The sequence below is a fragment of the Trichosurus vulpecula genome, chromosome 7 (genome assembly GCF_011100635.1).
Source record: "Trichosurus vulpecula isolate mTriVul1 chromosome 7, mTriVul1.pri, whole genome shotgun sequence".
In the NCBI taxonomy this organism is placed as follows: Eukaryota; Metazoa; Chordata; class Mammalia; order Diprotodontia; family Phalangeridae; genus Trichosurus; species Trichosurus vulpecula.
Window position 1 is genome coordinate 262,360,347 of NC_050579.1, and position 25,913 is coordinate 262,386,259.

A 25,913-nucleotide genomic window follows, 5' to 3' on the forward strand; every position below is an offset into this window, starting at 1 on the left:
TTTTCGTAGTGGTGACACCCTGGGTGGTCCCAGTTGTTGTGCTTTCAGACTGTGTGGTACTGTGAACTGTGAGGGTAGTCGAGGTGGAGCCAGGGGAAGGTGTAGCTGTTGCTGTGGTCTCTGAGGAAGTAGTTGCTCCCACAGATGTCCCTTGGGTAGAGGTCAGAGCCTGGGTTGTCTGAGTGGTTATGCTTTCTGATACCGTGGTACTCTGAGCTGTGGAAGTTGACCCAGTGTTAGCAGATGAAGGTGTGGCTGTTGTTGAAGTCCCTGTTAAAGTAGTGGCAGCTGATGTTGTGCTTTCGGGAAAGGGTCATAGCCTGGGTGGTCAGAGTTGTGCTTTCAGACTCTGTGTTACTCTGAGCTGTGAAGGTAGTCAATATGGAGCCCGGGGAACGTGTAGCTGTTGCTGTGGTCCCTGAGGAAGTAGTGGCTCCCACAGATGTTCCTTGGGTAGGGGTGAGAGCCTGGGTTGTCAGAGAGGTTGTGATTTCAGACCCGGTCATGCTCTGAGCTGTGGAAGTTGTCCTATTGTAAGAGGAGGAAGGTGTGGCTGTTGGTGAAGTCTCTGGGGGAGTAGGGTAAGCTCCTGCTGTACTTGCAGTAGGGGTAACAGGTTGCGTTCTCAGAGTTGGCGTGCTGTCAGACTCAGTGGTACTCTGAGCTGTGGAAGTTGTCTCCATGTAACCAGAGGAAGGTGTGGACGTTTGTGAAGTCCCTGGGGAAGTATTGGCAGCTGCTGCTGTACTTTCTGGAAGGGTGACAGCCTGGGTGTTCACAGTTATTGTGCTTTCAGGCTCTGTGGCAGCCTGAGCTGTGAGGCTAGTTGAGGTTGAGCCAGGGGAAGGTGTAGCTGTTGCTGTCGTCCCTGAGGAAGTAGAGGCTACTACAGATGTTCCTTGGGTAGGGGTGAGAGCTTGGGTAGTCAGAGTGATTGGCCTTTCAGACTTGGTGGTACTGTGCGAGCTAGGACTAGTCCGAGTGTAACCAGGAGACGGTGTGCCTGCTGAGAAAGTCCCAGGGAAAGTAGTAACAGGATCAGTTCTCAGAGTTGTCGTGCTGTCAGATTCAGTGGTACTCTGAGCTGTGAGGGTAGTCGAGGTGGAGCCAGTGGAATGTGTACCTGTTGGTATGGTCGCTGAGGAAGTAGAGGCTGCTACAGATGTCCCTTGGGTAGGGCTCAGAGCCTGGGTTGTCAGAGAGGTTATGCTTTCAGATGCAGTGGTACTCTGAGCTGTGGAAGTTGTCTCCATGTAACCAGAGGAAGGTGTGGTTGTTGGTGAAATTCCTGGGGAAGTATTGGCAGCTGCTGTTGTACTTTCTGGAAGGGTGACAGCCTGGGTTCTCACAGTTGTCGTGCTGTCAGAGTGGGTGGTACTCTGAGATGTGGGGCTGTTTGAGGAGAAGTCTTGAGAAGGTGTGGCCGTTGTTGAGGGCCCTGGGGCAGTAGTGGCAGCTGGTGTTGTACTTTCTGGAAGGGTGACAGCTTGGGTGTTCACAGTTACTGTGCTTTCAGAGTCTGTGGTACTCTGAGGGGTGAGGCTAGTCGAGGTGGAGCCAGGGGACGGTATAGCTGTTGCTGTGGTAACTGAGGAAGTAGTGGCTGCTACAGATGTCCCTTGGGTAGGGGTCAGAGTCTGGGTTGTCAGAGTGGTTGTAATTTCAGTGCCGGTCATGCTCTGAGCTGTGGAAGTTGTCGTATTGTAAGCGGAGGAAGGTGTGGCTGTTGGTGAAGTCTCTGGGGGAGTAGTGTAAGCTCCTGTTGTACTTGCAGTAGGGGTAACAGGTTGCGTTCTCAGAGTTGGGATGCTGTCAGACTCAGTGGTACTCTGAGCTGTGAGGGTTGTTGAGGTGGAGCTAGGTGAATGTGTAGCTGTTCCTGTGGTCCCTGAGGAAGAAGTGGCTGCTACAGATGTCCCTTGGGTAGGACTCAGAGCCTGGGTTGTCAGAGAGGTTGTGATTTCAGACCCGGTCATGCTCTGAGCTGTTGGAGTTGTACCAGTGTAAGCAGAGGAAGGTGTTTGTGTTGCTGAAGTCCCTGGGAAAGTAGTGGCAGCTGCTGTTGTACTTTCAGTGGGGGTAACAGGCAGAGTGCCTACAGGTGTCATGCTGTCAGAGTGGGTGGTACTCTGGGTTGTGGGGCTGTTTGTAGAGAAGCTTGGGGAAGGTGAGGTCATTGGTGAGGTTCCCGATAAAGTCGTGGCAGTTGCTGTTGTTCTTTTCGTAGTGGTGACACCCTGGGTGCTCACACTTGTTGTGCTTTCAGAGTCTGTGGTACTCTGAGTTGTAAAGGCAGTAGAGGTGGAGCCAGGGGAAGGTGTAGCTGTTGCTGTGGTCTCTGAGGAAGTAGTTGCTCCCACAGATGTCCCTTGGGTAGAGGTCAGAGCCTGGGTTGTCTGAGTGGTTATGCTTTCTGATACCGTGGTACTCTGAGCTGTGGAAGTTGTCCCAGTGTTAGCAGATGAAGGTGCGGCTGTTGTTGAAGTCCCTGTTAAAGTAGTGGCAGCTGATGTTGTGCTTTCGGAAAGGGTCATAGCCTGGGTGGTCAGAGTTGTGCTTTCAGACTCTGTGTTACTCTGAGCTGTGAAGGTAGTCAATATGGAGCCCGGGGAACGTGTAGCTGTTGCTGTGGTCCCTGAGGAAGTAGTGGCTCCCACAGATGTTCCTTGGGTAGGGGTGAGAGCCTGGGTTGTCAGAGAGGTTGTGATTTCAGACCCGGTCATGCTCTGAGCTGTGGAAGTTTTCCTATTGTAAGCAGAGGAAGGTGTGGCTGTTGGTGAAGTCTCTGGGGGAGTAGTGTAAGCTCCTGTTGTACTTGCAGTAGGGGTAACAGGTTGCGTTCTCAGAGTTGGGATGCTGTCAGACTCAGTGGTACTCTGAGCTGTGAGGGTTGTTGAGGTGGAGCTAGGTGAATGTGTAGCTGTTCCTGTGGTCCCTGAGGAAGAAGTGGCTGCTACAGATGTCCCTTGGGTAGGACTCAGAGCCTGGGTTGTCAGAGAGGTTGTGATTTCAGACCCGGTCATGCTCTGAGCTGTGGAAGTTATCCCAGTGTAAGCAGAGGAAGGTGTTTGTGTTGCTGAAGTCCCTGGGAAAGTAGTGGCAGCTGCTGTTGTACTTTCAGTGGGGGTAACAGGCAGAGTGCCTACAGGTGTCATGCTGTCAGAGTGGGTGGTACTCTGGGTTGTGGGGCTGTTTGTAGAGAAGCTTGGGGAAGGTGAGGTCATTGGTGAGGTTCCCGATAAAGTCGTGGCAGTTGCTGTTGTTCTTTTCGTAGTGGTGACACCCTGGGTGGTCCCAGTTGTTGTGCTTTCAGACTGTGTGGTACTGTGAACTGTGAGGGTAGTCGAGGTGGAGCCAGGGGAAGGTGTAGCTGTTGCTGTGGTCTCTGAGGAAGTAGTTGCTCCCACAGATGTCCCTTGGGTAGAGGTCAGAGCCTGGGTTGTCTGAGTGGTTATGCTTTCTGATACCGTGGTACTCTGAGCTGTGGAAGTTGACCCAGTGTTAGCAGATGAAGGTGTGGCTGTTGTTGAAGTCCCTGTTAAAGTAGTGGCAGCTGATGTTGTGCTTTCGGAAAGGGTCATAGCCTGGGTGGTCAGAGTTGTGCTTTCAGACTCTGTGTTACTCTGAGCTGTGAAGGTAGTCAATATGGAGCCCGGGGAACGTGTAGCTGTTGCTGTGGTCCCTGAGGAAGTAGTGGCTCCCACAGATGTTCCTTGGGTAGGGGTGAGAGCCTGGGTTGTCAGAGAGGTTGTGATTTTAGACCCGGTCATGCTCTGAGCTGTGGAAGTTGTCCTATTGTAAGAGGAGGAAGGTGTGGCTGTTGGTGAAGTCTCTGGGGGAGTAGGGTAAGCTCCTGCTGTACTTGCAGTAGGGGTAACAGGTTGCGTTCTCAGAGTTGGCGTGCTGTCAGACTCAGTGGTACTCTGAGCTGTGGAAGTTGTCTCCATGTAACCAGAGGAAGGTGTGGACGTTTGTGAAGTCCCTGGGGAAGTATTGGCAGCTGCTGCTGTACTTTCTGGAAGGGTGACAGCCTGGGTGTTCACAGTTATTGTGCTTTCAGGCTCTGTGGCAGCCTGAGCTGTGAGGCTAGTTGAGGTTGAGCCAGGGGAAGGTGTAGCTGTTGCTGTCGTCCCTGAGGAAGTAGAGGCTACTACAGATGTTCCTTGGGTAGGGGTGAGAGCTTGGGTAGTCAGAGTGATTGGCCTTTCAGACTTGGTGGTACTGTGCGAGCTAGGACTAGTCCGAGTGTAACCAGGAGACGGTGTGCCTGCTGAGAAAGTCCCAGGGAAAGTAGTAACAGGATCAGTTCTCAGAGTTGTCGTGCTGTCAGATTCAGTGGTACTCTGAGCTGTGAGGGTAGTCGAGGTGGAGCCAGTGGAATGTGTACCTGTTGGTATGGTCGCTGAGGAAGTAGAGGCTGCTACAGATGTCCCTTGGGTAGGGCTCAGAGCCTGGGTTGTCAGAGAGGTTATGCTTTCAGATGCAGTGGTACTCTGAGCTGTGGAAGTTGTCTCCATGTAACCAGAGGAAGGTGTGGTTGTTGGTGAAATCCCTGGGGAAGTATTGGCAGCTGCTGTTGTACTTTCTGGAAGGGTGACAGCCTGGGTTCTCACAGTTGTCGTGCTGTCAGAGTGGGTGGTACTCTGAGATGTGGGGCTGTTTGAGGAGAAGTCTTGAGAAGGTGTGGCCGTTGTTGAGGGCCCTGGGGCAGTAGTGGCAGCTGGTGTTGTACTTTCTGGAAGGGTGACAGCTTGGGTGTTCACAGTTACTGTGCTTTCAGACTCAGTAGTAGTCTCAGCGGTGAGGCTAGTCGAGGTGGAGCCAGGGGACGGTATAGCTGTTGCTGTGCTAACTGAGGAAGTAGTGGCTGCTACAGATGTCCCTTGGGTAGGGGTCAGATCCTGGGCTGTCAGAGTGGTTGTAATTTCAGTGCCGGTCATGCTCTGAGCTGTGGAAGTTGTCGTATTGTAAGCGGAGGAAGGTGTGGCTGTTGGTGAAGTCTCTGGGGGAGTAGTGTAAGCTCCTGTTGTACTTGCAGTAGGGGTAACAGGTTGCGTTCTCAGAGTTGGGATGCTGTCAGACTCAGTGGTACTCTGAGCTGTGAGGGTTGTTGAGGTGGAGCTAGGTGAATGTGTAGCTGTTCCTGTGGTCCCTGAGGAAGAAGTGGCTGCTACAGATGTCCCTTGGGTAGGACTCAGAGCCTGGGTTGTCAGAGAGGTTGTGATTTCAGACCCGGTCATGCTCTGAGCTGTGGAAGTTGTCCCAGTGTAAGCAGAGGAAGGTGTTTGTGTTGCTGAAGTCCCTGGGAAAGTAGTGGCAGCTGCTGTTGTACTTTCAGTGGGGGTAACAGGCAGAGTGCCTACAGGTGTCATGCTGTCAGAGTGGGTGGTACTCTGGGTTGTGGGGCTGTTTGTAGAGAAGCTTGGGGAAGGTGAGGTCATTGGTGAGGTTCCCGATAAAGTCGTGGCAGTTGCTGTTGTTCTTTTCGTAGTGGTGACACCCTGGGTGGTCCCAGTTGTTGTGCTTTCAGACTGTGTGGTACTGTGAATTGTGAGGGTAGTCGAGGTGGAGCCAGGGGAAGGTGTAGCTGTTGCTGTGGTCTCTGAGGAAGTAGTTGCTCCCACAGATGTCCCTTGGGTAGAGGTCAGAGCCTGGGTTGTCTGAGTGGTTATGCTTTCTGATACCGTGGTACTCTGAGCTGTGGAAGTTGTCCCAGTGTTAGCAGATGAAGGTGTGGCTGTTGTTGAAGTCCCTGTTAAAGTAGTGGCAGCTGATGTTGTGCTTTCGGAAAGGGTCATAGCCTGGGTGGTCAGAGTTGTGCTTTCAGACTCTGTGTTACTCTGAGCTGTGAAGGTAGTCAATATGGAGCCCGGGGAACGTGTAGCTGTTGCTGTGGTCCCTGAGGAAGTAGTGGCTCCCACAGATGTTCCTTGGGTAGGGGTGAGAGCCTGGGTTGTCAGAGAGGTTGTGATTTCAGACCCGGTCATGCTCTGAGCTGTGGAAGTTTTCCTATTGTAAGCAGAGGAAGGTGTGGCTGTTGGTGAAGTCTCTGGGGGAGTAGTGTAAGCTCCTGTTGTACTTGCAGTAGGGGTAACAGGTTGCGTTCTCAGAGTTGGGATGCTGTCAGACTCAGTGGTACTCTGAGCTGTGAGGGTTGTTGAGGTGGAGCTAGGTGAATGTGTAGCTGTTCCTGTGGTCCCTGAGGAAGAAGTGGCTGCTACAGATGTCCCTTGGGTAGGACTCAGAGCCTGGGTTGTCAGAGAGGTTGTGATTTCAGACCCGGTCATGCTCTGAGCTGTGGAAGTTATCCCAGTGTAAGCAGAGGAAGGTGTTTGTGTTGCTGAAGTCCCTGGGAAAGTAGTGGCAGCTGCTGTTGTACTTTCAGTGGGGGTAACAGGCAGAGTGCCTACAGGTGTCATGCTGTCAGAGTGGGTGGTACTCTGGGTTGTGGGGCTGTTTGTAGAGAAGCTTGGGGAAGGTGAGGTCATTGGTGAGGTTCCCGATAAAGTCGTGGCAGTTGCTGTTGTTCTTTTCATAGTGGTGACACCCTGGGTGGTCCCAGTTGTTGTGCTTTCAGACTGTGTGGTACTGTGAACTGTGAGGGTAGTCGAGGTGGAGCCAGGGGAAGGTGTAGCTGTTGCTGTGGTCTCTGAGGAAGTAGTTGCTCCCACAGATGTCCCTTGGGTAGAGGTCAGAGCCTGGGTTGTCTGAGTGGTTATGCTTTCTGATACCGTGGTACTCTGAGCTGTGGAAGTTGACCCAGTGTTAGCAGATGAAGGTGTGGCTGTTGTTGAAGTCCCTGTTAAAGTAGTGGCAGCTGATGTTGTTCTTTCGGAAAGGGTCATAGCCTGGGTGGTCAGAGTTGTGCTTTCAGACTCTGTGTTACTCTGAGCTGTGAAGGTAGTCAATATGGAGCCCGGGGAACGTGTAGCTGTTGCTGTGGTCCCTGAGGAAGTAGTGGCTCCCACAGATGTTCCTTGGGTAGGGGTGAGAGCCTGGGTTGTCAGAGAGGTTGTGATTTTAGACCCGGTCATGCTCTGAGCTGTGGAAGTTGTCCTATTGTAAGAGGAGGAAGGTGTGGCTGTTGGTGAAGTCTCTGGGGGAGTAGGGTAAGCTCCTGCTGTACTTGCAGTAGGGGTAACAGGTTGCGTTCTCAGAGTTGGCGTGCTGTCAGACTCAGTGGTACTCTGAGCTGTGGAAGTTGTCTCCATGTAACCAGAGGAAGGTGTGGACGTTTGTGAAGTCCCTGGGGAAGTATTGGCAGCTGCTGCTGTACTTTCTGGATGGGTGACAGCCTGGGTGTTCACAGTTATTGTGCTTTCAGGCTCTGTGGCAGCCTGAGCTGTGAGGCTAGTTGAGGTTGAGCCAGGGGAAGGTGTAGATGTTGCTGTCGTCCCTGAGGAAGTAGAGGCTACTACAGATGTTCCTTGGGTAGGGGTGAGAGCTTGGGTAGTCAGAGTGATTGGCCTTTCAGACTTGGTGGTACTGTGCGAGCTAGGACTAGTCCCAGTGTAACCAGGAGACGGTGTGCCTGCTGAGAAAGTCCCAGGGAAAGTAGTAACAGGATCAGTTCTCAGAGTTGTCGTGCTGTCAGATTCAGTGGTACTCTGAGCTGTGAGGGTAGTCGAGGTGGAGCCAGTGGAATGTGTACCTGTTGGTATGGTCGCTGAGGAAGTAGAGGCTGCTACAGATGTCCCTTGGGTAGGGCTCAGAGCCTGGGTTGTCAGAGAGGTTATGCTTTCAGATGCAGTGGTACTCTGAGCTGTGGAAGTTGTCTCCATGTAACCAGAGGAAGGTGTGGTTGTTGGTGAAATTCCTGGGGAAGTATTGGCAGCTGCTGTTGTACTTTCTGGAAGGGTGACATCCTGGGTTCTCACAGTTGTCGTGCTGTCAGAGTCGGTGGTACTCTGAGATGTGGGGCTGTTTGAGGAGAAGTCTTGAGAAGGTGTGGCCGTTGTTGAGGGCCCTGGGGCAGTAGTGGCAGCTGGTGTTGTACTTTCTGGAAGGGTGACAGCTTGGGTGTTCACAGTTACTGTGCTTTCAGACTCAGTAGTAGTCTCAGCTGTGAGGCTAGTCGAGGTGGAGCCAGGGGAAGGTGTAGCTGTTGCTGTGGTCCCTGAGGAAGTAGTGGCTGCTACAGATGTTCCTTGGGTAGGGTTCAGAGTCTGGGTTGTCAGAGTGGTTGTAATTTCAGTGCCGGTCATGCTCTGAGCTGTGGAAGTTGTCCTATTGTAAGCGGAGGAAGGTGTGGCTGTTGGTGAAGTCTCTGGGGGAGTAGTGTAAGCTCCTGTTGTACTTGCAGTAGGGGTAACAGGTTGCGTTCTCAGAGTTGGGATGCTGTCAGACTCAGTGGTACTCTGAGCTGTGAGGGTTGTTGAGGTGGAGCTAGGTGAATGTGTAGCTGTTCCTGTGGTCCCTGAGGAAGAAGTGGCTGCTACAGATGTCCCTTGGGTAGGACTCAGAGCCTGGGTTGTCAGAGAGGTTGTGATTTCAGACCCGGTCATGCTCTGAGCTGTGGAAGTTATCCCAGTGTAAGCAGAGGAAGGTGTTTGTGTTGCTGAAGTCCCTGGGAAAGTAGTGGCAGCTGCTGTTGTACTTTCAGTGGGGGTAACAGGCAGAGTGCCTACAGGTGTCATGCTGTCAGAGTGGGTGGTACTCTGGGTTGTGGGGCTGTTTGTAGAGAAGCTTGGGGAAGGTGAGGTCATTGGTGAGGTTCCCGATAAAGTCGTGGCAGTTGCTGTTGTTCTTTTCGTAGTGGTGACACCCTGGGTGGTCCCAGTTGTTGTGCTTTCAGACTGTGTGGTACTGTGAACTGTGAGGGTAGTCGAGGTGGAGCCAGGGGAAGGTGTAGCTGTTGCTGTGGTCTCTGAGGAAGTAGTTGCTCCCACAGATGTCCCTTGGGTAGAGGTCAGAGCCTGGGTTGTCTGAGTGGTTATGCTTTCTGATACCGTGGTACTCTGAGCTGTGGAAGTTGTCCCAGTGTTAGCAGATGAAGGTGTGGCTGTTGTTGAAGTCCCTGTTAAAGTAGTGGCAGCTGATGTAGTGCTTTCGGGAAGGGTCATAGCCTGGGTGGTCAGAGTTGTGCTTTCAGACTCTGTGTTACTCTGAGCTGTGAAGGTAGTCAATATGGAGCCCGGGGAACGTGTAGCTGTTGCTGTGGTCCCTGAGGAAGTAGTGGCTCCCACAGATGTTCCTTGGGTAGGGGTGAGAGCCTGGGTTGTCAGAGAGGTTGTGATTTTAGACCCGGTCATGCTCTGAGCTGTGGAAGTTGTCCTATTGTAAGAGAAGGAAGGTGTGGCTGTTGGTGAAGTCTCTGGGGGAGTAGGGTAAGCTCCTGCTGTACTTGCAGTAGGGGTAACAGGTTGCGTTCTCAGAGTTGGGATGCTGTCAGACTCAGTGGTACTCTGAGCTGTGGAAGTTGTCTCCATGTAACCAGAGGAAGGTGTGGACGTTTGTGAAGTCCCTGGGGAAGTATTGGCAGCTGCTGCTGTACTTTCTGGAAGGGTGACAGCCTGGGTGTTCACAGTTAGTGTGCTTTCAGACTCTTTGTTACTCTGAGCTGTGAAGGTAGTCAATATGGAGCCTGGGGAAGGTGTAGCTGTTGCTGTGGTCCCTGAGGAAGTAGTGGCTCCCACAGATATGCTTTGGGTAGGGGTGAGAGCTAGGGTTGTCAGAGAGGTTGTCATTTCAGACCCGGTCATGCTCTGAGCTGTGGAAGTTGTCCTATTGTAAGCGGAGGAAGGTGTGGCTGTTGGTGAATTCTCTGGGGGAGTAGGGTAAGCTCCTGCTGTACTTGCAGTAGGGGTAACAGGTTGCGTTCTCAGAGTTGGCGTGCTGTCAGACTCAGTGGTACTCTGAGCTGTGGAAGCTGTCTCCATGTAACCAGAGGAAGGTGTGGTTGTTGGTGAAATTCCTGGGGAAGTATTGGCAGCTGCTGTTGTACTTTCTGGAAGGGTGACATCCTGGGTTCTCACAGTTGTCGTGCTGTCAGAGTCGGTGGTACTCTGAGATGTGGGGCTGTTTGAGGAGAAGTCTTGAGAAGGTGTGGCCGTTGTTGAGGGCCCTGGGGCAGTAGTGGCAGCTGGTGTTGTACTTTCTGGAAGGGTGACAGCTTGGGTGTTCACAGTTACTGTGCTTTCAGACTCAGTAGTAGTCTCAGCTGTGAGGGTAGTCGAGGTGGAGCCAGGGGAAGGTGTAGCTGTTGCTGTGGTCCCTGAGGAAGTAGTGGCTGCTACAGATGTTCCTTGGGTAGGGTTCAGAGTCTGGGTTGTCAGAGTGGTTGTAATTTCAGACCCGGTCATGCTCTGAGCTGTGGAAGTTGTCCTATTGTAAGCGGAGGAAGGTGTAGCTGTTGCTGTGGTCTCTGGGGGAGTAGTGTAAGCTCCTGTTGTACTTGCAGTAGGGGTAACAGGTTGCGTTCTCAGAGTTGGGATGCTGTCAGACTCAGTGGTACTCTGAGCTGTGAGGGTTGTTGAGGTGGAGCTAGGTGAATGTGTAGCTGTTCCTGTGGTCCCTGAGGAAGTAGTGGCTGCTACAGATGTCCCTTGGGTAGAGGAAAGAGCCTGCGTTGTCAGAGTGGTTGTGATTTTAGACTCGGTCATACCCTGAGCTGTGGAAGTTGTGGAAGTTGTCCCAGTATAAGCAGAGGAAGGTGTTTGTGTTGCTGAAGTCCCTGGGAAAGTAGTGGCAGCTGCTGTTGTACTTTCAGTGGGGGTAACAGGCAGGGTGCTTACAGGTGTCATGCTGTCAGAGTGGGTGGTACTCTGAGGTGTGGGGCTGTTTGTAGAGAAGCTTGGGGAAGGTGAGGTCATTGGTGAGGTTTCCGATAAAGTCGTGGCAGTTGCTGTTGTTCTTTTCGTAGTGGTGACACCCTGGATAGTCCCAGTTGTTGTGCTTTCAGACTGTGTGGTACTGTGAATTGTGAGGGTAGTCAAGGTGGAGCCAGGGGAAGGTGTAGCTGTTGCTGTGGTCTCTGAGGAAGTAGAGGCTCCCACAGATGTCCTTTGGGTAGAGGTCAGAGCCTGGGTTGTCTGAGTGGTTATGCTTTTTGATACCGTGGTACTCTGAGCTGTGGTAGTTGTCCCAGTGTTAGCAGATGAAGGTGTGTCTGTTGTTGAAGTCCCTGTTAAAGTAGTGGCAGCCGATGTTGTGCTTTCGGAAAGGGTCATAGCCTGGGTGGTCAGAGTTGTGCTTTCAGAGTCTGTGTTACTCTGAGCTGTGAAGGTAGTCAATGTGGAGCCCGGGGAACGTGTAGCTGTTGCTGTGATCCCTGAAGAAATAGTGGCTGCCACAGATGTGCTTTGGGTAGGGGTGAGAGCTAGGGTTGTCAGAGAGGTTGTCATTTCAGACCCGGTCATGCTCTGAGCTGTGGAAGTTGTCCTATTGTAAGCGGAGGAAGGTGTGGCTGTTGGTGAAGTCTCTGGGGGAGTAGGGTAAGCTCCTGCTGTACTTGCAGTAGGGGTAACAGGTTGCATTCTCAGAGTTGGCGTGCTGTCAGACTCAGTGGTACTCTGAGCTGTGGAAGTTGTCTCCATGTAACCAGAGGAAGGTGTGGACGTTTGTGAAGTCCCTGGGGAAGTATTGGCAGCTGCTGCTGTACTTTCTGGAAGGGTGACAGCCTGGGTGTTCACAGTTATTGTGCTTTCAGGCTCTGTGGCAGCCTGAGCTGTGAGGCTAGTTGAGGTTGAGCCAGGGGAAGGTGTAGCTGTTGCTGTCGTCCCTGAGGAAGTAGAGGCTACTACAGATGTTCCTTGGGTAGGGGTGAGAGCTTGGGTAGTCAGAGTGATTGGCCTTTCAGACTTGGTGGTACTGTGCGAGCTAGGACTAGTCCGAGTGTAACCAGGAGACGGTGTGCCTGCTGAGAAAGTCCCAGGGAAAGTAGTAACAGGATCAGTTCTCAGAGTTGTCGTGCTGTCAGATTCAGTGGTACTCTGAGCTGTGAGGGTAGTCGAGGTGGAGCCAGTGGAATGTGTACCTGTTGGTATGGTCGCTGAGGAAGTAGAGGCTGCTACAGATGTCCCTTGGGTAGGGCTCAGAGCCTGGGTTGTCAGAGAGGTTATGCTTTCAGATGCAGTGGTACTCTGAGCTGTGGAAGTTGTCTCCATGTAACCAGAGGAAGGTGTGGTTGTTGGTGAAATTCCTGGGGAAGTATTGGCAGCTGCTGTTGTACTTTCTGGAAGGGTGACAGCCTGGGTTCTCACAGTTGTCGTGCTGTCAGAGTCGGTGGTACTCTGAGATGTGGGGCTGTTTGAGGAGAAGTCTTGAGAAGGTGTGGCCGTTGTTGAGGGCCCTGGGCAGTAGTGGCAGCTGGTGTTGTACTTTCTGGAAGGGTGACAGCTTGGGTGTTCACAGTTACTGTGCTTTCAGACTCAGTAGTAGTCTCAGCTGTGAGGCTAGTCGAGGTGGAGCCAGGGGAAGGTGTAGCTGTTGCTGTGGTCCCTGAGGAAGTAGTGGCTGCTACAGATGTCCCTTGGGTAGGGTTCAGAGTCTGGGTTGTCAGAGTGGTTGTAATTTCAGTGCCGGTCATGCTCTGAGCTGTGGAAGTTGTCGTATTGTAAGCGGAGGAAGGTGTGGCTGTTGGTGAAGTCTCTGGGGGAGTAGTGTAAGCTCCTGTTGTACTTGCAGTAGGGGTAACAGGTTGCGTTCTCAGAGTTGGGATGCTGTCAGACTCAGTGGTACTCTGAGCTGTGAGGGTTGTTGAGGTGGAGCTAGGTGAATGTGTAGCTGTTCCTGTGGTCCCTGAGGAAGAAGTGGCTGCTACAGATGTCCCTTGGGTAGGACTCAGAGCCTGGGTTGTCAGAGAGGTTGTGATTTCAGACCCGGTCATGCTCTGAGCTGTGGAAGTTATCCCAGTGTAAGCAGAGGAAGGTGTTTGTGTTGCTGAAGTCCCTGGGAAAGTAGTGGCAGCTGCTGTTGTACTTTCAGTGGGGGTAACAGGCAGAGTGCCTACAGGTGTCATGCTGTCAGAGTGGGTGGTACTCTGGGTTGTGGGGCTGTTTGTAGAGAAGCTTGGGGAAGGTGAGGTCATTGGTGAGGTTCCCGATAAAGTCGTGGCAGTTGCTGTTGTTCTTTTCGTAGTGGTGACACCCTGGGTGGTCCCAGTTGTTGTGCTTTCAGACTGTGTGGTACTGTGAACTGTGAGGGTAGTCGAGGTGGAGCCAGGGGAAGGTGTAGCTGTTGCTGTGGTCTCTGAGGAAGTAGTTGCTCCCACAGATGTCCCTTGGGTAGAGGTCAGAGCCTGGGTTGTCTGAGTGGTTATGCTTTCTGATACCGTGGTACTCTGAGCTGTGGAAGTTGTCCCAGTGTTAGCAGATGAAGGTGTGGCTGTTGTTGAAGTCCCTGTTAAAGTAGTGGCAGCTGATGTTGTGCTTTCGGGAAGGGTCATAGCCTGGGTGGTCAGAGTTGTGCTTTCAGACTCTGTGTTACTCTGAGCTGTGAAGGTAGTCAATATGGAGCCCGGGGAACGTGTAGCTGTTGCTGTGGTCCCTGAGGAAGTAGTGGCTCCCACAGATGTTCCTTGGGTAGGGGTGAGAGCCTGGGTTGTCAGAGAGGTTGTGATTTTAGACCCGGTCATGCTCTGAGCTGTGGAAGTTGTCCTATTGTAAGAGAAGGAAGGTGTGGCTGTTGGTGAAGTCTCTGGGGGAGTAGGGTAAGCTCCTGCTGTACTTGCAGTAGGGGTAACAGGTTGGGTTCTCAGAGTTGGCGTGCTGTCAGACTCAGTGGTACTCTGAGCTGTGGAAGTTGTCTCCATGTAACCAGAGGAAGGTGTGGACGTTTGTGAAGTCCCTGGGGAAGTATTGGCAGCTGCTGCTGTACTTTCTGGAAGGGTGACAGCCTGGGTGTTCACAGTTAGTGTGCTTTCATACTCTTTGTTACTCTGAGCTGTGAAGGTAGTCAATATGGAGCCTGGGGAAGGTGTAGCTGTTGCTGTGGTCCCTGAGGAAGTAGTGGCTCCCACAGATATGCTTTGGGTAGGGGTGAGAGCTAGGGTTGTCAGAGAGGTTGTGATTTCAGACCCGGTCATGCTCTGAGCTGTGGAAGTTGTCCTATTGTAAGCGGAGGAAGGTGTGGCTGTTGGTGAATTCTCTGGGGGAGTAGGGTAAGCTCCTGCTGTACTTGCAGTAGGGGTAACAGGTTGCGTTCTCAGAGTTGGCGTGCTGTCAGACTCAGTGGTACTCTGAGCTGTGGAAGCTGTCTCCATGTAACCAGAGGAAGGTGTGGTTGTTGGTGAAATTCCTGGGGAAGTATTGGCAGCTGCTGTTGTACTTTCTGGAAGGGTGACATCCTGGGTTCTCACAGTTGTCGTGCTGTCAGAGTCGGTGGTACTCTGAGATGTGGGGCTGTTTGAGGAGAAGTCTTGAGAAGGTGTGGCCGTTGTTGAGGGCCCTGGGGCAGTAGTGGCAGCTGGTGTTGTACTTTCTGGAAGGGTGACAGCTTGGGTGTTCACAGTTACTGTGCTTTCAGACTCAGTAGTAGTCTCAGCTGTGAGGCTAGTCGAGGTGGAGCCAGTGGAAGGTGTAGCTGTTGCTGTGGTCTCTGAGGAAGTAGAGGCTCCCACAGATGTCCTTTGGGTAGAAGTCAGAGCCTGGGTTGTCTGAGTGGTTATGCTTTCTGATACCGTGGTACTCTGAGGTGTGGTAGTTGTCCCAGCGTTAGCAGATGAAGGTGTGCCTGTTGTTGAAGTCCCTGTTAAAGTAGTGGTAGCCGATGTTGTGCTTTCGGAAAGGGTCATAGCCTGGGTGTTCACAGTTATTGTGCTTTCAGACTCTGTGTTACTCTGAGCTGTGAAGGTAGTCAATATGGAGCCTGGGGAAGGTGTAGCTGTTGCTGTGGTCCCTGAGGAAGTAGTGGCTCCCACAGATGTTCCTTGGGTAGGGGTGAGAGCCTGGGTTGTCAGAGAGGTTGTGATTTCAGACCCGGTCATGCTCTGAGCTGTGGAAGTTGTCCTATTGTAAGCGGAGGAAGGTGTGGCTGTTGGTGAATTCTCTGGGGGAGTAGGGTAAGCTCCTGCTGTACTTGCAGTAGGGGTAACAGGTTGCTTTCTCAGAGTTGGCGTGCTGTCAGACTCAGTGGTACTCTGAGCTGTGGAAGTTGTCTCCATGTAACCAGAGGAAGGTGTGGGTGTTGGTGAAATTCCTGGGGAAGTATTGGCAGCTGCTGTTGTACTTTCTGGAAGGGTGACATCCTGGGTTCTCACAGTTGTCGTGCTGTCAGAGTCGGTGGTACTCTGAGATGTGGGGCTGTTTGAGGAGAAGTCTTGAGAAGGTGTGGCCGTTGTTGAGGGCCCTGGGGCAGTAGTGGCAGCTGGTGTTGTACTTTCTGGAAGGGTGACAGCTTGGGTGTTCACAGTTACTGTGCTTTCAGACTCAGTAGTAGTCTCAGCTGTGAGGCTAGTCGAGGTGGAGCCAGGGGAAGGTGTAGCTGTTGCTGTGGTCCCTGAGGAAGTAGTGGCTGCTACAGATGTTCCTTGGGTAGGGTTCAGAGTCTGGGTTGTCAGAGTGGTTGTAATTTCAGACCCGGTCATGCTCTGAGCTGTGGAAGTTGTCCTATTGTAAGCGGAGGAAGGTGTAGCTGTTGCTGTGGTCTCTGGGGGAGTAGTGTAAGCTCCTGTTGTACTTGCAGTAGGGGTAACAGGTTGCGTTCTCAGAGTTGGGATGCTGTCAGACTCAGTGGTACTCTGAGCTGTGAGGGTTGTTGAGGTGGAGCTAGGTGAATGTGTAGCTGTTCCTGTGGTCCCTGAGGAAGAAGTTGCTGCTACAGATGTCCCTTGGGTAGGGGTGAGAGCCTGCGTTGTCAGAGTGGTTGTGATTTCAGACTCGGTCATACCCTGAGCTGTGGAAGTTGTGGAAGTTGTCCCAGTATAAGCAGAGGAAGGTGTTTGTGTTGCTGAAGTCCCTGGGAAAGTAGTGGCAGCTGCTGTTGTACTTTCAGTGGGGGTAACAGGCAGGGTGCTTACAGGTGTCATGCTGTCAGAGTGGGTGGTACTCTGAGTTGTGGGGCTGTTTGTAGAGAAGCTTGGGGAAGGTGAGGTCATTGGTGAGGTTCCCGATAAAGTCGTGGCAGTTGCTGTTGTTCTTTTCGTAGTGGTGACACCCTGGGTGGTCCCAGTTGTTGTGCTTTCAGACTGTGTGGTACTGTGAACTGTGAGGGTAGTCAAGGTGGAGCCAGGGGAAGGTGTAGCTGTTGCTGTGGTCTCTGAGGAAGTAGAGGCTCCCACAGATGTCCTTTGGGTAGAAGTCAGAGCCTGGGTTGTCTGAGTGGTTATGCTTTTTGATACCGTGGTACTCTGAGCTGTGGTAGTTGTCCCAGCGTTAGCAGATGAAGGTGTGCCTGTTGTTGAAGTCCCTGTTAAAGTAGTGGTAGCCGATGTTGTGCTTTCGGAAAGGGTCATAGCCTGGGTGTTCACAGTTATTGTGCTTTCAGACTCTTTGTTACTCTGAGCTGTGAAGGTAGTCAATATGGAGCCTGGGGAAGGTGTAGCTGTTGCTGTGGTCCCTGAGGAAGTAGTGGCTGCTACAGATGTTCCTTGGGTAGGGTTCAGAGTCTGGGTTGTCAGAGTGGTTGTAATTTCAGACCCGGTCATGCTCTGAGCTGTGGAAGTTGTCCTGTTGTAAGCGGAGGAAGGTGTAGCTGTTGCTGTGGTCTCTGAGGAAGTAGTGGCTCCCACAGATGTCCCTTGGGTAGAGGTCAGAGCCTGGGTTGTCTGAGTGGTTATGGTTTCTGGTACCGTGGTACTCTGAGCTGTGGAAGTTGTGTCCGTGTAACCAGAGGAAGGTGTGGACGTTGGTGAAGTCCCTGGTAAAGTAGTGGCAGCTGCTGTTGTACTTTCCGGAGCGGTGACCGGCCTGGTGCTCACAGTTGTCGTGCTGTCAGAGTCAGTGGTACTCTGAGTTGTGGGGCTGTTTGAGGAGAAGCCTGGGGAAGGTGTGGCCATTGTTGAGGTCCGTGGTGCAGTAATGGCAGCTGGTGTTGTACTTTCTGGAAGGGTGACAGCCTGGGCATTCACAGTTACTGTGCTTTCAGACTCAGTAGTAGTCTCAGCTGTGAGGTTAGTCGAGGTGGAGCCAGGGGATGGTGTAGCTGTTGCTGTGGTCCCTGAGGATGTAGTGGGTAGTATACATGTTGGCGTCAGAGCCTGGGTCGTCAGAGAGGTTATGCTTTCAGATACGGTGGTTGTCTTAGCTGTGGAAGTTGTCTCTGTGTAAGTGTAGAAAGGTGTGGCCATTGGTGAAGTCCCCAGGGATGTAGTTGCACCGGCTGTTTCACTTTTAGTAGGGGTAACAGTCTGGGTGCTCACTGTTGTCATGTTCTTAGTGTTTGTCCCACTCTGGGCAGTGAGTGTATTTGAAGAGAGGTCTGGCGAAGGTGTTGTCAGTGTTGAGGTCCCTGGGGTAGGAGTGGAAGCTGCTGTTGTACTTTCAGGAGAGTTGATAGCTTCAGTGGTCACAGTGGTTGTGATTTCATACTGTGTGGTACTCTGAGCTGTGAGGCTAGTGAAGGTGGAGCCAGGGGAAGGTTTGGTTATTGTTGTGGTCCCTGTGGAAGTAGTAGGTGCTGCAGATGTTACTTGGGTAGGGGTGACAGGCTGAGTTGTTGGAGTGTTTGAGTTGTTAAACTCAATTGTACTCTGAGTTCTGGGGCTTGTCAGTGTGGAGATATGGGATGGTTTTGATGTGGTGGTGGTGGTGGTGGTGGTTTTGGTGGTGGTGGTGGTAGTTTTGGTGGTTGTGGTGGTGGTGGTGGGGATCGTGCATTCCAAGCTGGTGGATGTGTCGGTGGACGTTTTCGAGTTCGTGTTGGGGACAGCTTTGGAATTTGTCTTAATATTTTCATTCTCAGTAGATATTTTTTGTCTTCCTTCTGTACTCTGGAAGTCATATTTGGCCCCAGTCTTCTTATTTCCAGTTTCTGCAGTGCTGTGATCTTTGGCTCTGGTCTCTGTGGTGCCAACAATATATGGATCAATTCATGAATCTTTCATTCCTGTTGCCTTTTTTCCTTCTCCCCATTTTATTTTTCTTTTTTTTCTATTAACCTTTTCCTGGCCACTTTTACTCTACTATATATTTCCTACTCCCTTCTCTGTGATGCCATACTCTGGATTTAGAGGAGGTTAGAGTTTAGTTAGAGGTTAGAGTTAGAGTTAGGCACTTTTCAAATCATCTTGGTTAAAATTCTAATTTTCAGAAGAAAGAAAATGAATCCTATGATCAGGTTATTTTGGGGTGATAAATTCAAAATTCAAATGCAGTAAGTACTTGGTTTACCCTCAAATAAATAAAGGTCTATTTTTATGTAAAAATTAAGTTAAAACCACACATGATTTAAATATCACTGCTTGTCTCCTCCTTGAGAATGAACAAAGAAACCAAACAGCTATGTAAGGATTCCCCTGAAGGGTTACACTGAAACTACATACCTCAGGTTCCCGTCCATTATGGGCCTTTTCTTCATTAAGGAAGCCCAAAAGCAAGTTGGGCTGCTTGACCCCTTAAAGAACCTTGACAGGCTCCATCATCAGGTGTCTAGGCTTCTTCTTTCCTTCCTTCCTCCCTTTCCTTCTCCTTCCCTTCCCTTATTTTTCCCTTCCTCCCTTCATGTAGGGAATCATACACTTACATGTGGGTGCTCTTCCCAAAGCAATATAAATTTCTGTTCTTGATAAAACCTGTTTGAATTCAAATGGAGCTACTTTACCTTAAAGCCAAATTACTGTGGCTTTCACTGATTGGCCAGTAATAAGTCCCATCCCAAGCCTTGGTTGGCCATTGTTTGGGTTTTGATGCAGAGTGAGTGTAAATAGCAATTGGTTCTGTTCTTTTCAGACACCCTGAGAGTCTTTTTTCCCTCCCAGACTGATTTTTTTTTTTTGATTAGGTAAAAGAGGCCATTTTGGCCTCATTTCTTACCTATCCGTAATCACTGAATGGATGTTGCCTCAGACAAACTGAGACCTGGGAAAAAGTTTTGGCTTAAAAAGGCCAAGATCTCACACTTCATCTGGTGCCATGTCCAGTTGTCTTGATCTGTGTCTTGCTACTGGACCCAGATGGCTCCACAGGAGAGAGTGACGCTAGTGACTGCACAGCCCTGCCTCACTTAAATCCAATTCACTTGGATTGTCAAGACATCACCTTCCTGATGTCATTGGTCCTCTTTGAGAAAGAAACACAAACAACAGGGTACTATAGAAGGAGTGCTTCTATCAAGACCATGCAGCTAGTATTTGGTATCAATTCATTGTACAGCCAAGACATGAAGGCTGGTCTTCTGCCTGATGGAGCTGGTGCTGGTACTGCTGTGTAGCTATACCCACCTGGGTGCCAAGCCCTCCCCCCCACATCCCCGCCTCCCACTCTCACCCCAGTCATTCTTTTATATGGAATATTGGAACTGGATCTGTGATTCAAAACTGCAAATTCCTCTATGGCAAACTGAAGTCTGCTTCCTCATAATTTCTCCTGGATCCTTATTTTGCTCTCTGGAAAAACAAAGACTTAATCTAAACCCTCCTCTTTGCAGTGGCCATGAGAATATTTGGAGACTTATCAGGTCCTCTTTCTACCTACCCATTGTCCAGCCCAGTTTTCTGGTGTCCTCCCTTGGTTAGGAAGGAGAGACACTAATCCCATGCCATGATTATGTGCTCCAATCACAATACCTTTGTCCTTATATGGAAGTTGCTTATAGCTGTCTGTAAAAAGCAACTCACTGATTGAATGGAGGTCAGTCTAGGGGATGCTTACTGCCTTGGCGTATTGAATAAAATACTTTAACTTACTCTTTCTGAGTTTGCCTTATTAATCAGGGAGAGACCTGAACAAAGATTTCATATAACTGGTGGAATGTATGGGGTGTGTTCACAGGACAATCCATTTTAGCTAGAATCTAAATTCGGTATTGAGGAGTGGTATGAAATGAGCATGGGAAGCTGGGATGATGAAGGGCAACAAATGCCAGAAAAAGGAACTTGTATTTTATTCATTAGGCAATAGGGAGCCACTGAGGGACTTTGACCAGAGGAATGAACCAAATTTATGCATAAGAAAAGTTATTTGGACAGTGGTATTAGAGAAAGATTAAAGAGGGAGAGAGTAGAGGAGGATCTGTTAGAAGATTCCTATCGTAGTCTGACCAAGTTGAATGGGAAGGATAAATTGTGAAGACTTCACAGGGTAAAAATAAAGAGGTTGCACTCTTCTCATGTTTCTGAAACAGGGAATGTCTGAGGGAGTAAGAGAGGCTTAGAATTTAGCCTTGTAGTGACTAAGCTAAACTTCTAGAAAATCAGGGCCTGAAATGGTAGGGGTCCTTCCCTTCCCCCTCTCTCTCTTGGTGACCAGATAAGGAGAGGGTCACTGTGACCTGCATTGAATGAGGCCGAAGGAATTGCCCCCCCCCCCCAATTTCTTCTCCTAGACTCTCGAATGCTACCCCCAGCAGCTGAGTCCCAGATAAGGAAAACCTGAACTGACCCGATCAAACTTGGTCCCCTAGTCCTCTGTCTAGTTTTTCCTGCCTAGATTGTAAGCCTGCCTCCCAGCCAATGATGAGAAAGGATAGAGGTGGGTGGGAATCTTTTCATTAAGAGTATATATTAAGGCAGCTTTCCCTTTTGCCTCGCCTCCTCTGTTGTGGAGGTGTGCCCAAATCTTGCAAGGTTTGTAAAATAAATTCACTTTGCTTCTCCTAAAGATGTCTCTCCTATTATTTGAAAATTCTGTCCCATACAAAGTGATAGCGAAGGCATATGCTAGGATGCTGGCAGTGGGAATAGAGGAGAAGGTTGGATGGCAAGAAAAATTGCAGAGACAGAATTGGAACTCATATCTCCCAAAACTCACCAAGGGAAACACCAATCTAAAGTGCAACTCCTTAGTTACAATGTTAGCTTTCTTTGGGGGACTGATAAACTTTAATCCACAATCAAATTCAATAGAGAGGTATCTAATATAGGACAGAGGGCCAGTTTTGGAGCCTGGTTTTAACTAAGTCCGACTTCCAACACACCCTAGCTGTGTTACCATGAGCAAATTACTTAACCTCTCAGTTCTGCAGGCAATTCTCCAAGATAGTAAATTTACAGATCATTATTACTCTGCTTCAGTAGACAGACTTTCCTCAGTAGGAGTTCCCCACACTGAGGAAATCACCAATTCTGATCCCCTTCCTAGGAAAAAATTAACTAGTAGACTGGGGTATCTTTCCTGACTGACTTTCTATAATCTAGTCCATTACGTTGAGACGTGGCCTAGGCTAAATGCTGCATCAAGAAGACCTGAGACAAGTCCCACCTCTGTGACCCTGGGCAGTGCCCTGATGTAATATTAATTAAGGTGGGACTTTTTTACTGTTTTTTCTTTTAGCACTTATTTAATCAAGTGCCCTTGAAGAGTTTGGCCTTTGTTTCTTTGATTAAATTAGGAGTCTTTGATGACCTCCTTGCCTCAAGGGAAAGCCTGGTTTGCATGTGTTTGAGTGACATTTTTGTGACACCCACAAGCTTTTAGGTCACGTGGGTTTGAGTCCCACATTGTGACACTCTTTGACCCTGAACAAGATATATAAACCCAGAGGCTGGCATTCTCCCTCGGGGCTCTCAGTCACTGGAAGAGTGATGTGGGACTCTGGGCAGCCACTTTAAGAGCCCCCGGCTTGTGAACCCAGATATTGATGCTTTCCCGGTAACCATTAATTGTGATTTGGTCTGTTTATATTGTGTATTTTGTAATTTGTTTGTATTTGCTCTGAAGTTCACGTTGCTGGCTTTTCTTCCTGAATTAAGTGAGTTTATATTTGTATGTGTGATTAAAGTGAGATTGTTAACCCCTTAATGTTACTTTCCTCAGTAAAGCAGATCCAAAGAATCTGTGTTAGCAGCCATCTGTGTGCTCGTCTTTGGTGGTTTTACACAGCCACAGTAGCTGCTAGCAGAATTGTTGTTAGAGCTGGGCAGCCCTCTAAGGCTGAGAGGAGCCTGTCTCTATCAGGAGAGGTTATTTCTGCCTCAATTACCCTACATCGAGGAACAGATCCAATCCAAAATAAAAAGTCCAGGCTCAGGTGGTTACCAAACCAAGGGAGTGATCCTCTGATTTTGTAATTTGGGCTCCTACACACCAGGAGGGAGTGATTGAATCTTGGTTTCTCTGAGTTCCCATCCCTAGCCTAGAGAGAGTCCCTGTCCCAACAGGGATGCAGCCGGCCTCACCTGTAAAGTTGTGGGGTGCCTTCTGCCACTGGCACTCGGGGGCACTGAGGTTGGCAGAAAAGGCACACCCTCCTGAGTCCCAGATGGTTCCGTTCTCATCAAGCCCTGAAAGTGAGAGTAGAGACCTGTGAAGAAGCCTGCTGGAGGGCACTGTATGGATGCTACATAGGGACTGCATTTTCACTGTACCCAGTGAGTGACATTCCCAGGTGAACAAGAGGGGCTTTGGGGAAACATTTTCCTGACTTTAGAGCTATAGCTAGCAATTCTAGCACCAGTGAGCAGCACCCAAAAGGAAACCCTGAAGTCAATTTTTTGAGGTAAATTCAGTGGAGCTGGGCCATTCGAGTGGTGGTGAAAAGAAACTCGGGACACAAAGCCTGGTGGAGAAGAGTCAGAGATGCTGGGCTGCTGGGGAGGAAGCAGGGCAGCTGTCCAGGAAAGAGCTCCTCTGGAATAAGGCTTGGGGAGGGGGGCAGGGATAACATCCTAATTTAAAATGGTTCTTCTTGGGGCAGCTAGGTGTTGCAGTGAATAGAGCACTGGCCATGGAGTCAGAAGGACCTGAGTTTAAATCTGGCCTCAGACACTTCACACTTACTAGCTGTGTGGCCTTGGGCAAGTCACTTAACCCCAATTGCCCTGCCTTTCCCCCTAAAAAAAATTATTCTTTTTGCTAAGTACTAAAATGAATTAGTTCTTCCTGCTGGAAGCCCGTGCTTGATCTCAGAACCTTTTAAATTTCATACCTTTGTGGGAAACCCAGGTTATGGCTCAACCTGCTTGGGACAGACAGTTTAGACGAGCTGTGACTCTGGGGCAGTAGTCAGAACCACCATCTAGCCTAGGATGGGTGTAAAACCTTTAATTGGACCTAGCTTCTCTCAGAATGGCCTTGGCACATCAGTTAGTCAGTCAATAAACATTTATCAAGCTGCTATTTATAACTTGTATGATTTTAGATAAGTCATTTCTCCTCTCTAGGCTTACTTCTTCAGTGCTTTCTTGAATAGATCCAGGTTGATGCTGATGTTCTTTTTTGTCAGGGTCTGTTCTCTTGAAGCTTGGGATTTTTTTTTTTAATCTCATTTCCCTTTATTGGCTAGTAAAATCTGACCTCTGCCTTGGATAACTAAGAGAACAAAAGGAGCCTCCAGGTAAAAGGAGGGTGATTAGGGACAGCCAGCCATAGGGGAGGAAGGCAGCCACCACAGGGTGGGGCCAAGGTGGGTGGGAGAAGCAGGGGGCAATAGAATAAAGCAAGAAGGTCTCTGGTTTTCCTGTTTCCTCACATCACCCAGCTGCCATCTGTAAGGGCTGTCTCTCAATTACCATCTCATTTCTTCCTCACAACCCCTACCCCCACCCCCAGTATAACAAGAGAAAAGCCATCACAATCCCTGCTTCTTGGAATGGGAAACAGAGGGCCGAGAGCTACCCCTCTCCCACCTTCCGCGTACTTTCTTCCTACATAGCTGACTGTCTAGGAATGGGTTATTAGGTGCACAGAGAGTGGTGACCAGTAACAAATGCCAGAGAGCCAATGCTACCCCCATGGGGCTGTGGTAAAATTTTCTCCTAAAACTGGGCCTTTCTACAGTTTCACATGGGCATTTCTTAGTGTTCTCTGGCTCCCCCAGCCCTGGATAGAATATGGAAAATCTGTGTGTCTCTGGAGGGAAATCTATGTGACCTCTGATAGGTTCTAGTGGGTCTCTGTGCTCTGACTTCTAGAATTTGCTCCAAAGAAATCTCCTAAGGTTTTTGATAGGATCTGGACGTGGTGTCCTACAGTCTGCTTGAGCCCCAGCCTGAATCATCAGCAATGTGCTGGATGGACTGACAGGCAGTGAGTCCCTTGTTGGGTTCTTAGTCTGTTTTCCTCACTTCCTGGGCCTTGCTGTTTTCCTTTTCCCTTTCCTTTCCAGTGGGATAGAGATGGGGCTGGAAGCTATGGGGAGAGGTCAGCTGCAAATGTTAGGTTTCTTTTCTTTTTTTTTTTTTGGACCTGAGTTGTCATTTCATCATTCCCTCTGAAACTTAAGTCTCAGAAGAATTATCTGGGGCCACCGAGAGAGAGGTAAAGGATGTGTCTGAGTTGGGACTTGAACCCAGGTCGTGCTAACTCCAAGGCCAGCTCTCTTTTCACCTTAGAAGATGGGCAGCTCCTCTGTCTCAAAGGCCAGCTTCAAGGGTGTCTGTTCACTGAGGATCAAGCAAGGGCAATGTAGGACGATTAGTTTTTCAGCTACAGCAGCTGTTGATGACCGTCTGTGTGTCACAGGGGAGTTTGATCTGGGCCAAAATGGGGAATCACTGCCCTGACAAAATCTCAGATCCCTTCAGGGTACTCTGACTAGAACTTAAGCTCCTATGATTGGCTCTGGTCTTAGCACGTCCCCTTAGGACCCTGGGAGCTTCATGACCACATCTGCTTAGCACCTAGTAATTAGGGGTTTGGGGCAAATTTAGGGGCCAAGATCTAATCAGACCTCCCTTAGCTGGCCCCACCTGGGGCCCTAGCTTAAGCCTATTCAAATGGGTGGGAAAGGTCTTCTCATTTACTCTTTGCCTTAACACCTAGGTGTCAGCATGGCAGGGGTTCCTTTCTTCACACATGGGATGCCCCACCAGATACTCCCTTACTTGGCCAAGGTTGCCTCCTCCCAGGTCCTGTAGCTCTCATATTCCAGGGGGTGGACGGCCCCAGTGCGCAGCTTGGCTTATGGACCCATCCCAACTGGGACATTAGGGATCAGCGTGAGACCAGGGAGCACTGGTGCCTTCTCTCCCGGAGTTGAAAGCCCTAGCCCTCCCCAGTCTCTACCGTCTTCTCTCCCTTTCCACTACGTCCTTTGGAACTCTCCTCCCTTAGTAACAAACTTCCCCTTCATCCCAGATCTCACCCTTTCATATTCCTTCTGTGGAAGAGTAGAAAGGTCACTGGTTATGGAACCAGGAGGGCTGCTAGGTGGTGCAGAAGGTGAAGTGCTGGGCCTAGGGTCAGGAAGACTCATCTTCATGAGTTCAAATCCAGCCTCAGACACTTCCTGCGTGACCCTGGGCAAGTCACTTCACCCTGTTTGCCTCAGTTTCCTCGCCTGTAAAATGAGCTGGAGAAGGAAATGGCAAACCCCTCCAGTGTCTCTGCCAAGAAGACCGCAAATGGGGTTGGGAAGAGTTCGATGTGATTGAACATGGAATGAGGATCTCTGTGGTCTTGGGAAAGTCACTTAACCTCCGGGTTAGACTAGATGAGCTCTCAGGTCCCTTCCATTTGATCACAGCTATGACCCTTCCATCTGCTGGTGGTCATGAAGCCTAGCTTTCTGCCCATTTACCAGTACCCTTTCCAAAGTCGGCCTGTTCCTTCTCTCATACCCGCTGACACACAGGGCCAGGAAGAAGAGTCGGCATGTTCTTTGCTCCCTAACGCTACTTTCAGACCCACTTTTTGCCATCATCACTCAGCAGCAATTTATCTTCCTTTAAAGTTCGATCCCTCCTGCCTGGATCCCTGTTACTGTCACCTATGGACTTCCAGGTCCCTCTCCCCGATAAGTTCCTGACTCACAATCTTCTGTTCCTCAGCAGAGGCTCCATCCCCCTTAAGCAACCCAGCCTTCCAGTTCTTCAGACTCCCCAGCTCTCACGATGTCTGCCCTCAGTCCACCTCAAGGTCAACCATGGACAAAAGTTTTCA

At 50.2% G+C, this 25,913-nt stretch overlaps 1 protein-coding gene across 1 annotated transcript; it reads right to left on the reverse strand.

Annotated features, from left to right (window-relative positions):
• Positions 1–236: 236 nt before the first annotated feature.
• Positions 237–12,104, reverse strand: LOC118857943 (serine-rich adhesin for platelets-like). The gene has a single exon (XM_036768403.1). The coding sequence runs from the start codon at positions 12,102–12,104 to the stop codon at positions 237–239; it is 11,868 nt and encodes a 3,955-aa protein (XP_036624298.1).
• Positions 12,105–25,913: the final 13,809 nt, after the last annotated feature.